Genomic DNA, 13401 nt, shown 5'->3' with positions numbered 1-13401 from the left:
ATGGGCCTCCTTCTCGGTACCCTCATCTTCCTCATCATCGGTGCTGCCGGCGCGCTGAGCGCACCGTTCTGGGCAAAGAGCCAGGTCGACCTCGTGCGGGTGCTATGCGCGGTTGGCACCTTCTGCTGCTGGATGTCGTGGGCGCTCATCTACATGGCGCAGATGAACCCACTCCTACTGCCCACTCGGTCTATCAAGGCTGAGTGAAAAGGGCGAAGAGGTGCGCGGGTGCCCTCATGCCGTGGGCTCTCCATGGGTGTAAGTCAAACGGACTATACCACATCGACGGGTCATCTGTGCCCTCTGCGTGTGTAGGTTTGCTCTTCCCCCAACCAACGCACTTGATAGCCTTCACAGGAGTGGCGGGTCGCCCCTGCCCACCTGGCGCTGGCGTGGGGCCGGCGAGTCTGCACGGATGACGGTCTCCTTTCCCCGGTTTCCTCTTCATCTCTCCGTTGTGTGGCGACCCCGCGGCCACACGGCGCACCTGGCCTGTGATTTTGTGCAACGTGTAGTCTTATTGCAGTTTTCCCTTTTATTTTCGAGGCGAGGCGGGTGCACTGTCTTGACCCGCTCGCGCCTTGTGAAGCGCTGATCTGTCTCTCCTATTCTTCGTGATCGCACAGCCTATTTAGGTTCTGTGTGTGCATGTGTCTGCCTGTGCTCGCGCGCACACGCGAATCCGGTGTGTGTATGCTTGTTGGGCAGTGCTCATGCGCATGAGAGAAGACGATGAAGTGAAGGAAGCAAAAAGGACCACAGGCCGAATGATAAGGCAACAAAGATTTGAAGAGGGTATAGGAGGCAGCGCGCACGGCGGAGATGGCGCCAACGGAAGCTCTCGACTGTTTTTGCTAGTGAATGACTTGGCGATGTGTGAGACACAGGCCTGCTGCTTGGTGCTTCTCTGACCTAATCTCGTTCTCATGGAGCGAATGGGCCAGCTCAGAGACGAACCTCACTGAGGGCGCATGACATACGTGTGTAAACGCGAATCCCGTGTCTGGTTCGCTGTTAACGAGGATCCGCTTAGCTCGTTTTCCCGTCACACGGCGCATGCTTCATCTTGGATCGACGTCGATAGGATAAGAGGTCTGCGTTTGTGCCTCTATCCATACACCCCTTCCTCTCTCTACCGCCTGCCATGATGAGGTCCCGGTTCGTCGGCCAGCCCAGGCTTTTCATCGCTGCTCTCGGCCCCTCTTGATCATCTTCAACTTTGCCCCGCCTTTTTTCCGTATTGGTCTCTCCGTGACGCGGGCAGAATCTCAACGATCGTTTATGCGTTTGCCGTCGGCTCAGCAACACACACACACACATAGTCGCTCAGCGAGAAGAGACAGAGCAACGCGAGGGATAGCAACTGTGGTGTACACCCGCATATATATATATATATATGCTCAGGCGTATTGGCTGCGCTGCTGCCCTTAGGTGACGTGTTCTTTTTCGGAGCCCTCTGGACACCATTCGGCACATCTTCTTTCTGTGCTCTTACAGCGCAGCCCCCCCCCCTTCTCCCTCCCCCAGACCACCATTACGAAAAGGCGAGCACATCTCGCCCACAAACAGAAAAATGGCTGTGGTTCGCATAGTTGGGGATTTGTTGCATCTCGCAGCGATCTTGATCCTCTTATCAAAGATGCTGCGTCAGCGCTCCGCCGCGGGCATATCGCTCAAGTCGATGGAGCTGTTTGCGATCGTCTTCTGCACGCGCTATCTTGATGTGCTGTTTTCCTTCATCGGTCTCTACAACACCACCATGAAGATCTTCTTCATCACCTCGACGCTGCATATCTGCTATTTGATGAGGTTCAAGAGCCCGTGGAAGGCGACCTACGACCGCGAAAATGACACGTTCCGCATTCGTTACCTCATCGTACCGTGCGTGGTGCTCGCCATTGTGTTTCACGGCACGCCGCGTCGCAATATCATTGTTGAGCTCTGCTGGACATTCTCGCAGTACCTGGAGGCTGTCGCGATTCTGCCACAGATCTTTTTGCTGGAGTACACCGAGCGGTACGACGCGCTGACGTCGCACTACCTTTTCTGCCTTGGGGCGTACCGCGTCGTCTACATGATTCACTGGTCCATTCGATACTATATCTATCGAAAAGTGCGTTGGATTTCAGTTCTTAGCGGCTTTGTGCAGTCGCTGCTCTATGTTGATTTCTTCTACCACTACGTGGTGCAGGTAGTGCGGAGGGCGAAGCAGCGCTACGACTTGGCCAAGTAGACGAACAAGGCATGATGCATTAGGTCATGTCGCGCGAGGTGGACGGAAGGAGAGCGAGGGGCCGCCGGCGGCGAGCGCCGGAGTGCGTGCTGGGGACGGAGGTGGCTTTCTGTGGAGCGGTGAAGCGCACTATGGGTGCTTTCACAAGCGTAACAGTGGCGGGCATGCGCAAGGGAGCGGCGCGCATCGATACATGAAGGTTGCTTGCATGCCGGAGCCCGTTCTCTCCCATAAAAGCGTCAAGCAGCACGTTTTGGCCATGAGCTTGTGCGTGTCTGAGTGGCTGGCTCCTCGCTCACGTTTTGATGGTACCTTTTCACTCCCCTCTCCTGCACGCATGCAGAAAACGAAGTCGAACAGCGCAACCGAATCGCACGCCCCCGCACACACACACAGACGTGCTTTTGGGCGCCCTTCAAAGTATGTCTGTCTGTGTGTGTGTGTGTGCTCAGGGGTGTTTGATACCTCTTTCCTTGACTCTTCCCATCCTCTGCAGTAAGCGGCAGAGACAGCGACTGCGACGACAGAAGGGAGGGAGGGAAGCAAGGCGTGAGTGGGATCGATCGTTTGCATTTTCACTCCGCGACTCTCTTGCGCTGCTTTCGTCTCTCTGTACACGCGGGCCACGCCACTTGGGCACGTGGGTGACGAAGGGGATGATGACGATTTTTCTGTGGAAGTGCGTGTGCGTATGCGTGGAAAGGGCGAAGGTAGGGGCTACGACAAGGAAAGAAGACAAAGTGAATAGGCTGCGTCGCCCCATAGTTGAGTCCCCCATCTTGGCGCACAGGATCTCGCTCGCTCGCTCGCTTGACTGCGCGTTGACTTCAACGAACCGCACACGTCTTTGCCTTCATGCTAGCGGAGGCGGATTTGTGGGTGAGGTCTCCCCAAAGAAACGGGGGAAAAAGGGGAGGCCACGAGTACTGAAAAGGAATGCGCTCATCGAGTTCGCGCCCGTTTGAAAGCGACAGATATGAAGGAGTGCTGCCCGGGGGGGGGGGCGGGGAAGCTTGGATGCACGCTCTTCGCTTGTTATCGAGTACCGCCTACGTCACTGGCCTTCTCGTTTGCGATGGCTGCCGCTGTCTCAGGCTTGCGTGCTTGCCTGTACCTGAGGAATGGCTGACTAGATTCGTAGAAGCGAAAAAGGAGACGATAACGGATCTCTGTCGGGGCCGTCACCGGTGCGCATGTGTGCAGTGGACCGAAGGCTGTGCCGGAGCCAAGCGCTTCTCAGCGTGACGGATGCGCTGCCAAAGGTTTCTCTCTACACTGCTCTTTTTTTTTCGCTTCCGGCTACTACGCGCTGAGGACGCGCCCATTGCTGCTGTGGAGGGTGCAGAAAGGCCTCTCTTCTTCCGCCTCTCCTGCCTGCCTCTCTCTCCCTCATCACTCTTCACCGCTACGATTCCTTTGCCTCTCCCGCTTCCTTGTGACGAACTTTTCACATGGCGATAGCAACCGCCGACACGTGCTCGCCTGCGTTGTCCCCCCTTCCTCCCGCTTTCTGTACGGTGGGCTTCCAGAAACCTTCACGGACACGTAGGCACGCAGCGCTCCTTACAGAAGTGTGTGTGTGTGCGTGTTGCCTCTTTCTCTCTCTGGTGACGGAGGCACATGAACGCGCCTATACGCACCCACTAACGCATATATCTGATTAGATTCACACACACACACACGCACCGTCTGTGACAAGCCCAACCACACTGGCGGCAGCACTGAACGCGTACACTAGTCTGTCTCGTATTCTCTCGCCTACGTCGCATGGTGATGCGCGTGGAAGCATCTCCCGCGCACTCTCTTTGACTCCTAATATCCTTTGCTTATCTCTACGTTTTCTGCCAGGCGGACGAGCACGTCTGTGTGTGCGCTTGCGTGCCGTGCTGTTGTGTGTGTGTGTGCGTGTATGTGCCGCTGCCGTCCCTCCTTCTCCGTGACCTTTCCAGTCCTTTCCCCCTTCTCTTTGGCGCTTTCCAATTGAGTGCTCACTCGGGTGCACGAACCGAGCGTAGAAACAGGCAGGACAGAGAAGGGAGCCGCGGTCGTCTCTCCTGCTCGTCATTCCCTCCTCTCCGCGTGGATCACTGACACACAGGCACGCCTGTGCCCCACGTGCTTCTCTTTTTTCACCGTCGTAGCGCGCGTGCGTTGTTGTCTCTCCCTCTCTCTCTGTGATCCCCTCCCCTCCCCCGACGCACGACACCGCCTTATTTCACTCGTGTGTGCGTGTGCGTGTGTGTGTGTGTGCTCGAAGGGGGAGGGGCACTGTGCCCGTGTTCGTTTCCCCTCTTCACTTTCCCCTCCCCCGTTCACTGTGCACACTCTTCCAAAAACTTCATTCATGTCTTTCTCTTTGCCTTATCACCCGCCCACTGTCATCGTTGTACCTGCGCTCCTCTCTCTCTCCCTTTCTGTGTGTGTTTCTCCGCCCTCTACCCCCTTGCCCCCTCCCCAACACACACCCACCGACTTCCCGGATTCGCACTCCTGTGGAAGGCCTAATACATGTATGTGTGCGGAGGTAGCGAGAAGAGGCCTCCCTGCTATCACGCATCATGAACAACTACGTACTGAATGACGAGATCGGCCAGGGCGCTTTCAGCACGATTTACAAGGGCCGCTACCGCACCACCACGGAGTTCTACGCTATTGCTTCCATCGACAAGAAGCGACGGGAGCGGGTCGTGAACTGCGTGCAGCTGTTGCGCTCCATGCACCACTTAAACGTCATTGAGTTCCACAATTGGTACGAGACAAACAATCACCTGTGGATCATTACGGAATACTGCACGGGCGGAGACATGAGCACCATCCTCCGCTCCAACATCGATCTCAGCATTCAGGCCGTCCAGGCGTTCGGCCGCGACGTCGCGATGGGCCTCATGTACATCCACAGCAAGGGCGTAGTCTACAATGACTTGCAGACTCGAAATCTGCTGATGGACTCTGCAGCGATGCTGCGCTTCCATGACTTTAGTTTGGCCTGCCCATTCCACGACGCAGCAATGCGGCCGCTTGTCGGGACGCCGCTGTACATGGCCCCAGAGTTGTTCATGACGGATCGTCCGCTGTACTCTATGGCATCTGACCTGTGGTCCTTCGGTTGCGTGCTACACGAGCTGGCGACAGGCAAGCCACCATTCTCCGCCCCGGACATCGAGACGCTGCTTAGTGACATACTGACGACTCCGGCCCCGACCGTGCCCAATGTGCCAGAGTCCTTCCAGACGCTTCTCCGCGGCTTGCTGGAAAAGGATCCGTTGAAGCGCTATACGTGGGCCGATGTTGCCTGCAGCGAGTTCTGGGACGAGCCCTTACCGCTGCCGAGCAGCGGCTTTCCGCCTGAGGTGTTGTGGGAGAGCTACAAGCGTGCACGCAGCGGGCGCTCTGGGAGTGCGCAGAGCTGGACGGAGGCCGATGTGCGCGCAGCAGTGGCGCACGCTGTGGCTGCTGCAAAGTCGAACGCTTCTACACATAACGTGCAGGAGAAGGAGAGAGCTGCGGCGAGGTTGGACGTTGCGAAGGAGCTCGACTTCACTGTCAGCGCAGCGATGGTGCGCGAGTGGCCACCTGATAGGACACCGGAGCGTGCCACGCGCTGGAGAGAGCACGGCACGGCGGCGCACAGCAAGGCGGTGCACGGCTGCTCGTCTACGGCCTCCGCAGCGCTGAATGCTGTCGACGACAGCGAGTGCCCCTCTAGTGCCGCCACGTCCGCTCGCCAAGCCCATCTGACCGGATCGAAACCCGCTGGTGGAGACCCACAGCGGCGCCGCGTGAGTAAGGCGCGTGGTGCGACAAGCAGCCGCGCATCTGGCAGTGCCTCTGCAGCGTACGAAGGTGGGCGCGCCACCTACGCGGCCAACTGCAGCTCCAAGGAGGACCATCCGACGGAGGCGAACTTGCGTGCTTTCGCAGGCGGGGCGCTGCTTCACCTCAATATCAAGGACCTTCTCCCCCATCACACAGATCAGCACATTCGCCCTCTGAGCAACAACAGCCGCATCGAGTACACGCCGGAGCCGTCGTATAACATCGCCACACTCGGCTTCACGGCGCTGACGGCGGCGGAGATCAACCACCTCATGGGTAAGGAGCACACGGCATTCTTCCGCTCTCTCTATCTGTCCTTCTCCAACATGAGCAGCGGCTACGATCACGTGCTCAATGCCATGAACTATGTCATGTCGCTCTGCAGTGACGCAGAGGTGGCGCGGGCCCTGGTGAACAGCTCCGTGATGCGCCTGTGCTTGAAGCATGCGGGCCGAAAAGACGCACCCTCAGAGTTCCGTGCCGCGGCGGCCCTCATCATGGGACTTGTGGTGCGTACGACGGCCTTCATCACGTCGGAGGTAGCCTCGTCGTCCATCCTGCCAGACACTATGCGGTTGTTTGACGAGGAAAAAGATGTGCTGGTGAAGCGCAAGCTGATCGCCTGCATTGGCGAGTTTCTTTTCTACATCGCTGTCCAACAGGAGAAGCAGCGCGCCATGTGGAACGTGCAGTCGGCCACGGTGAAGCGCGTGTACGCCTCGGCATTGGACTCAGACGACGACGTACTGAAGCATTATGCGGCAAAGATGATCGAGAACATGGCGTCGACTGCGCAGAAGGAGATGACGGTGGAGCTGTTTGCCGAGCCCGTGTTTGTGGAGAAGCTGCTGGCCGTTTTTGCGCTTCCGTCAGTGGAGGGCCGGAGCGAGGACATGCGCTCCGACGCGGCGTGCGCGGCGCTCAAGCTCGCAATGCTGAAGGATGAACTGATGCTCACTGCCATGCGGTCCAAGTGGCTTCCGGTTACGTCGTACGCAACGGTGATGCAGCGATCCCCTGTCACGCACACGATACAGATACTGCTCACGTTCCTGAACTACGCCATTATGAAGGGGCTGGCGACTCTACAGAACCCGTTTGTTCGACTGTGGTCGCAAGCCACTCTCGACTCGCGCAACAGCGGCAGCAGCAGCAGTGGCCGCCGAGGAACTCTCTTCACGTCCTCGCTCAGCGCCGAAGATGCGGTGGAGGTCGTCGGCAACGCACTTTTTGTGAGTGAAGACTTGCTGGAGAATCTGAGCGAGGCGATCGAGCAGGCGTCCGTCGCCGTCTACGGCAAGGCGCTGCTCTTTGTCATGCTGATCGGCTGCGTCGGTGGGAGTGGCATCTGCCATATTCTCAACAGCCGCATTGTCGCCTTTCTCGATCGCCTCGTGCGCGACGCGGACTCATACGTGAAGCTTTGTGGCGCAGCCATGTCATCATTCCTAGGCTGGTTCGTCTCTGAGAAGCTCGCCAGTATTGCGCGCCGGGTCTCGTCTACCTCGACGCCGACGCACCTTGCCGCCATTCAACAGCTGCTGAACCACTCCGCCGTGCGCAACGGTATAGACTTCCAAAAGGACGTTTTTCAGAGCCTCTCGACCTGCATTGACAAGGCCATGAACAACACCCTCTACGGCACCTACAAGGACGAGTTCAACAGGATCGCCGACCGCTTCGTCGAGAGCCCCGAGGTGGCGCTGCGGTATGAGGAGAACATATGCCTGTACCTCGCCACCTCCTACGCGGAAATGCTGCGGCGCAAGGAGGCGAGCGGCCGCTTCACAGCTATCCGTTTCTTGACGTCGGCCATGGTGCCCATCTCGGCGGAGTTGACGGCAACGCGCAAAGAGAGCAGCTGCGCCACATCGGCTGCGCGGCAAGTGCTGAACGCGGTGACCCCGAATGTTGCCTCTCTCCTCCTTGATACAAGCCCGATCCCCACGAACACAATGCGGCTTCTTGTCACCTGCGGCGAGATGGCGCAAAGCAAGCTCTCCAGCCTCGTCTCTGAGCAGCTGCTAAGCCATATCATCGACTACGTGAGCGACAGTGGAGACGACGACGACATGTACTACCCGCTCTCTTTCATTCACCTCTGCCTGCTGGTGTGCCAGCGGGTGGAAGTCTTCAACCATGCCGTGCGCCAGGGACTCTGCGCACTGGTCCTTCAGACACTCACATCCGCCGCCGCAAAGAAGAATGACCAGCTGGTTGAAATGTGCTGCAACCTTCTGGCGGTCTTGGTACGCCATGTGGCGGGTGACTCGTCGTCACGGGTGACGGCGCAGTGCGTCAGCTGCCTGCAGAAGGATTCCATTGGAACCGCTTTGCTGCCCATTTGCACGGACACGACCAACACCACCTCTGTGATGGAGTCCGCGGCTGCGGTTATCGAGGGCTTTGCCCGTCTCTCGGAGGTGGCCCGCAGTGACCTCACCTCGGGGCCCACGATTGCCTTGTGGGCGAGTGCCTTGTCCAGCGCGCTTTTGACGTCGTCGAAGCGCACCGTGGCCGTGAGCCTGCTGTCGGCAATGAGTACATCGTGCGAGCTCGCCGCGCGCGACGCTCTCCAGACACTCAAGCTCGATTCGCGCCTCTTGTCGGTGCTGGGAAGCGCCGCCGAGTTCACGCACATGCGCCTTGTCGCCAGTGAAGCGAAGAAGATACTGAAGCAGCTCTCCTAGGTGCCTCGTGAAGAGTTCTGCCAAGGGCTTCACTTGGAGTGCCTGTGCGGGGGGGGTGCGTTGGACAGATGAAGTGATAGCTGTCACCTCTGCGATGGCTTTCGTTTGCTGCGTTGGCAGCACGACCTCGATGGCGCGCGGCTCTCTCCGTCCACCGCTCCCTCCTCCACTTTGCTGTGTTTCTCATTCTCCCTCCCCCCACTCCGTCCCCCCTCTGGATGTTCTGCATCATGCGTGCTGTTGGTGATCGGGGTGATGCGTGGTAAGCGCCTCTACCGCAACAAGGCTGGACGCGGAGGCAAAAGGGAACAGCCATGCAGAGGGGCATGGGCCTCTGTGCGTCTCGCGGATCTCTCTCAAGGACCCCTCACCCTCTCGGCGCTGATGTTGGATGCGACAAGGACGGATATGTGAATGTGCGCGTGTGAGGCGGGTGGGGAAGGGCGGGCGGGAGCCGCTTTTGGTGAGCGATGCATGGCGTAGTGCAACGCATTGTCGGCCTTTCACCGATGCGCGCCTCCCCTGCTCGTTTATAAGCTCTTCGCTGGCGGTGCGCTCGCAGACGAAGTTGCTTGTGGGTGTCCTTTCCACAGTCCCCCACTTGACGCGCTAGGCCGTCTTGTTCGCTCTCCCTCCCGTTTATCTCGCCGCTCATGCAGCTTACCCCATCACCACCCTCTTTCCCCTCCTCCCTCACATTCTACCTGTGACACCGTGGGACGGCTCAGACGTACACACAGTCACCGGCGACCAAATACGGTTTGGAACAGGCTTGGAGCCGAGCACCTCCCCCCTCTGACTGTGCCAAGACGGAAGACGTGTGGGGCTGCTGCGGTGCTGTCAAACGTCGACCTCTTCCTTCGCCTGTCTTCACCTGCCTCTGCCCCTTCCCCCTCTTCTCTTTTCTTCAGCACCGGCCCGAGCGAGAAAAGGGGTGAGGGTTGAGGGAGGCGAATCATTGCGGGCAGTCTTCTGTACATAGACATATTCCGTTTCTCTGACTGGACCCTTTCTTGTTCCTCTCTCCTCAATTTGTGGCTGATTTGGAAGAGGCCCCAGCGCTGAGCTCACCAGCTTTCTCTGCGCGAGTGGGTACGGCAGGCCGAATCTTTCTTTCTCTAGTTTGTTTTTCTTCATCTCCCCTCTCCTCGCGAAGCCACCAGGCTCGCGCAGTTAGCCATTGCTGCACACCACTACGGATCACCTCCATCCCCCCCCCACACACACATCTTTGACGCTCAAGAGCTGAACGAGATGCTGCGAAGTTTTCTTCGACCTCAGAACGACACCACCGCGGTGGCGGCAGGTGACGAAGCGGTGCAGACGCTGCCCTCCAACGAGCTCATGATGGAGAGCCACCATCTTGGCTCCCAGCATGGCGCGAATGCTGCGGGCTTCGCGGTCTCGGCGAGTAATACCGCGGCCAACGGTGACGCCGTCACGGAGGCACCTGCTGTCGCACCTGCTCTTCCGATTAGCAGCACATACAAGGAGTCTTCTTTGCGGTTCCCGACGGCGAGCCCAGGCACCTTCGAGCCCAAGGTGCAAGTTCCGTACGCCTATAAAAGGGGCCGCATGCCACGTGATGTCGAGATTGAGCGCCGCCGTAGACTCTACGACAGTGAGAGCGTCGACCGTCTTCTGCATATCAGCGGGCTGACGTGGGAAGCGCTGGCGCGCCCCAGTGCGCAGAGGCTGCCACTAGAGATCTTTGACGACACCTCTTACGACTGCCGCAACCCGTCTGAGTGGATGGCGATGGCGGCTATGGCACCGACGCAGGCGTCTCGGTTTCTTCCAGCGGAGGCGGTGCACTACTGCAACGAGCGTTATCTTTACGAGCTCCGCCCGTGCCGCGTGGTCGGGTGGATCGAGGAGAGCAATACCCTTCAGCTCCATTGGGGCACCACCCCCGCAGCGGCGCGCTCCTCGTGTGCCGATAATAGTGCCGCGGCCGGCATAAGCGGCAGTTTCAACAATGATGCTGCCGCGCACGAGGAGCCCGACGAGCCGGTGGTGACGCTACCGCGCATCTTTGTGCGGTTCCTTGCCGAGGACCCGATCGTCTATGTACAGCGTCTGGTCAGCGCCTACACACAACGTCAGAAGACGACCTCTTGGATTCTCTACCGACTGTGCTGTGACTCGATGCCGGTAGCGCGCCTCGAGGAGCTGGATGGCGGCCTGGCGGAGCGGCTGCGCCACCTCGGGACGGACATTCCTCAGCTCAGCCCAGCTGAGTTCCCCGACGTGGTGGAGCGCGTGGAGCGACTTATCTCTGAGATTACGCTGGAGTGGCAGCGCAGTCACAACCGCCTGCTTTTGCGCGACCGCCTTCGCACCGACGAGTCTGTGGCCCGCATGGTCGTCAACTCCACTCACATGGACCCCGAAGAGCTTCTGCAAGGGCCAAACCTTGCCGTCGACCGCAGTTACTTGGGCGACCCATCCACAGTGATTTCCGTAGAAGACGACAGCTTCGTCTTTGAAGAGCAGGAGCAAGCTTTTACGTTTGCGACCTACTTCACGCAGCCAGAGGTCGTGCAGGCCTTGACAGGGGTGCAGCGGGAGTGCATGAAGGTACTGGAGGGCTCTTTGTTCAACCTCCCCACAGAGCGGCAACTGCCTCTGGAGGTGTTTGTGGAAAGCCAACGCGAGCACCTCGCCTCGGTGACGCGGCAGCTGAAAGAGGAGTGGCTGCCGCGCATCTGTGAGACCATCGCCGGCAGCTTTCAGTCGGCTGGAAAAGGGTGGCTGAACACGCACGAGGGGAAGCAGAGCATCTACGAAATGTCGAAGCTCAAGAAGTTCTTTGTGACGGTGAAGTTTATGATGGAAGACACGCTGTTCCAGCTTGTCTACAGCTCACTCCACGCCTTCGCAGACTTCTTCGAGGAGGTGTCCGACTTCACAGTGACAGTGCAGGACATGAATAACGTGGTGAATGCGTGGCCTGGCAGCGACGCCGACGACTGCGTCGAGAAGCAGCCTCTCTTCACGATTGACCTCATGGAGAAGGATGGGCACTTCTCCTACTCTATCCCATTCAGCGACTTTGAGGCGGCCATCGTGGATCTGTTCAACGACGCAATCGTCTGCACCGAGTCCATTCCCCAGGTGGAACGCTATGTGATGACGCAGTACTTCTGGAGCCGTGACGGCGAGGGACCTTTTCTCGACTCGGTCAAGAAGGAGGAGGAGCACGTGTGCTTGCTCCGCGAGCGAGTACAAAACTCCGTGCGGGCCTCCCTGGTGCCGCTGCAGACATACCTGAATACCTACGACGAGCTCCTCCCGCTCGTCCAGCTTGATCAGGCACAGTTCATCAAGAAGTATGCCGAGGCTGGTCACAGCATGGACGAGATGAAGGAGGAGATTGCGCAGCACCTGCGCGCCAAGAAGACCCTGGTGGAGCGGCTGCCGCTCTTTCTCACCGTCGGCAACTTCGTCGTTGACTGTCAGTCTTTCAGCTACCTCATGTCAATGAAGGAGGAAGAGCTGGCGAGACTGGTGATGCGGCTCATCAGCAAAACTGGCAAGGAAGAGGCGATGCACGTGCGGGACGTGTTTACACGGCTGACCAACACGATTGAAAAGACCCCGCAAAGCCCGGAGAAACTGTACGAGCTATACGACTTCATGGAGGGCATGGGAGAGCAGGTAGCGGAGCTGGTGGGGCGCATTGCTGAGGTTCGCCAGTGCTACAGCATCCTTGATGGATTTCAGTTTGAGCTCAGTGACGAAGAATCACGCCTGAAGTGGGAGGCCATTGGCTGGCCTCGGCAGCTTGCCCTACGCAGTCACGCTGTCCGGAAGCAGCTTGAGCAGGTGCAGGAGGAGTTGCACTCGGGACTGCAGAAGCGGCAGGAGGAGTTCTCGAAGAGGGTGGAGCAGTTGCAACGCGTCGTGGCGACCTTCTCCAAGCACACCGAGGCGGCCGAGGCGGACAAGGTGGCGGCGGAGGTGAAGACGCACAACATTGAGATTCGGCAGTGCATTGAGGAGGCCCGCTCTATCAACAGCGACCAGCGCCTTTTTGGCGACAAACTTTCTGACTACCGAAACGTCTTTGAGCTGGACAAAGAGTTCAAGCCGTACAGCGACCTGTGGCTGACGACCTACAGCTGGCAGGAGTCGTACCGCCGCTGGCACACGGACGCCTTCACCACCCTCGACGCGGCGGAGATCGAGGCGACGGTGACTTCTGCCTTCAAGACAATGGTGAGCCTGTCCAGGACCTTCAAGGACAAGGCGGCGCTGCTCAAGATTGTGGAAGAGGTCAGGGCGGCTGTCGAGGAGTTCAAGCCATGGGTGCCCTTTTTACTGTCGCTGCGCCACCATGGTATGAGGGAACGCCACTGGGCCGGCTTGTCCGAGAAGCTGGGGACGAAGCTGGTGCCTGGTGACACGCTAATGTTGCTGGAGGACTGCCGACCCTTGCTCGTGCACCGCGCCACCATTATTAGCTACTGCGAGGTGGCCGCGAAGGAGTCGCAGATCGAGACGACACTCAAGGAAATGCGCGCCAAGTGGGAGTCCAAGTGCTTCATCATCGAGGCGTACAAGGAGACGGGCACCTACATCCTCAAGGACACGTCGGAGGTGGTGGAGATCCTCGACGAGCACCTCAACCTCGTCCAGCAGCTGCAGTTTTCGCCCTTC

The 13401-nt window shown here is 58.7% G+C and overlaps 4 protein-coding genes across 4 annotated transcripts in view; all 4 read left to right on the top strand.

Annotated features, from left to right (window-relative positions):
• Nucleotides 1-207, top strand: LSCM1_03078 (uncharacterized protein; the record flags this gene model as incomplete). The annotated part of the gene is made up of 1 exon (XM_067320630.1): nt 1-207. The coding sequence occupies one exon, from the start codon at nt 1-3 to the stop codon at nt 205-207; it is 207 nt and encodes a 68-aa protein (XP_067177240.1).
• Nucleotides 208-1573: 1366 nt separating this feature from the next.
• LSCM1_03077 (uncharacterized protein) lies at nt 1574-2233 on the top strand (the record flags this gene model as incomplete). Its single annotated transcript, XM_067320629.1, has 1 exon — nt 1574-2233. One exon carries the CDS (start codon nt 1574-1576, stop codon nt 2231-2233), a length of 660 nt encoding a protein of 219 aa, XP_067177239.1.
• Nucleotides 2234-4791: 2558 nt separating this feature from the next.
• LSCM1_03076 (uncharacterized protein) lies at nt 4792-8739 on the top strand (the record flags this gene model as incomplete). Its single annotated transcript, XM_067320628.1, has 1 exon — nt 4792-8739. One exon carries the CDS (start codon nt 4792-4794, stop codon nt 8737-8739), a length of 3948 nt encoding a protein of 1315 aa, XP_067177238.1.
• Nucleotides 8740-9993: 1254 nt separating this feature from the next.
• Nucleotides 9994-13401, top strand: part of LSCM1_03075 (uncharacterized protein) — a gene marked incomplete at both ends in the record, with an annotated part of 12822 nt that continues 9414 nt past the window's right edge. Inside the window, one exon of the mRNA XM_067320627.1 lies at nt 9994-13401. This exon is cut by the window's right edge and continues 9414 nt beyond it. Coding sequence (XP_067177237.1) covers nt 9994-13401 — 3408 coding nt within the window.

The sequence above is a fragment of the Leishmania martiniquensis genome, chromosome 28, assembly GCF_017916325.1.
Source record: "Leishmania martiniquensis isolate LSCM1 chromosome 28, whole genome shotgun sequence".
Classification (NCBI taxonomy): Eukaryota; Euglenozoa; class Kinetoplastea; order Trypanosomatida; family Trypanosomatidae; genus Leishmania; species Leishmania martiniquensis.
Note: the sequence above shows the minus strand (reverse complement) of the source record. Positions and strands in the feature narration are given on the sequence as shown.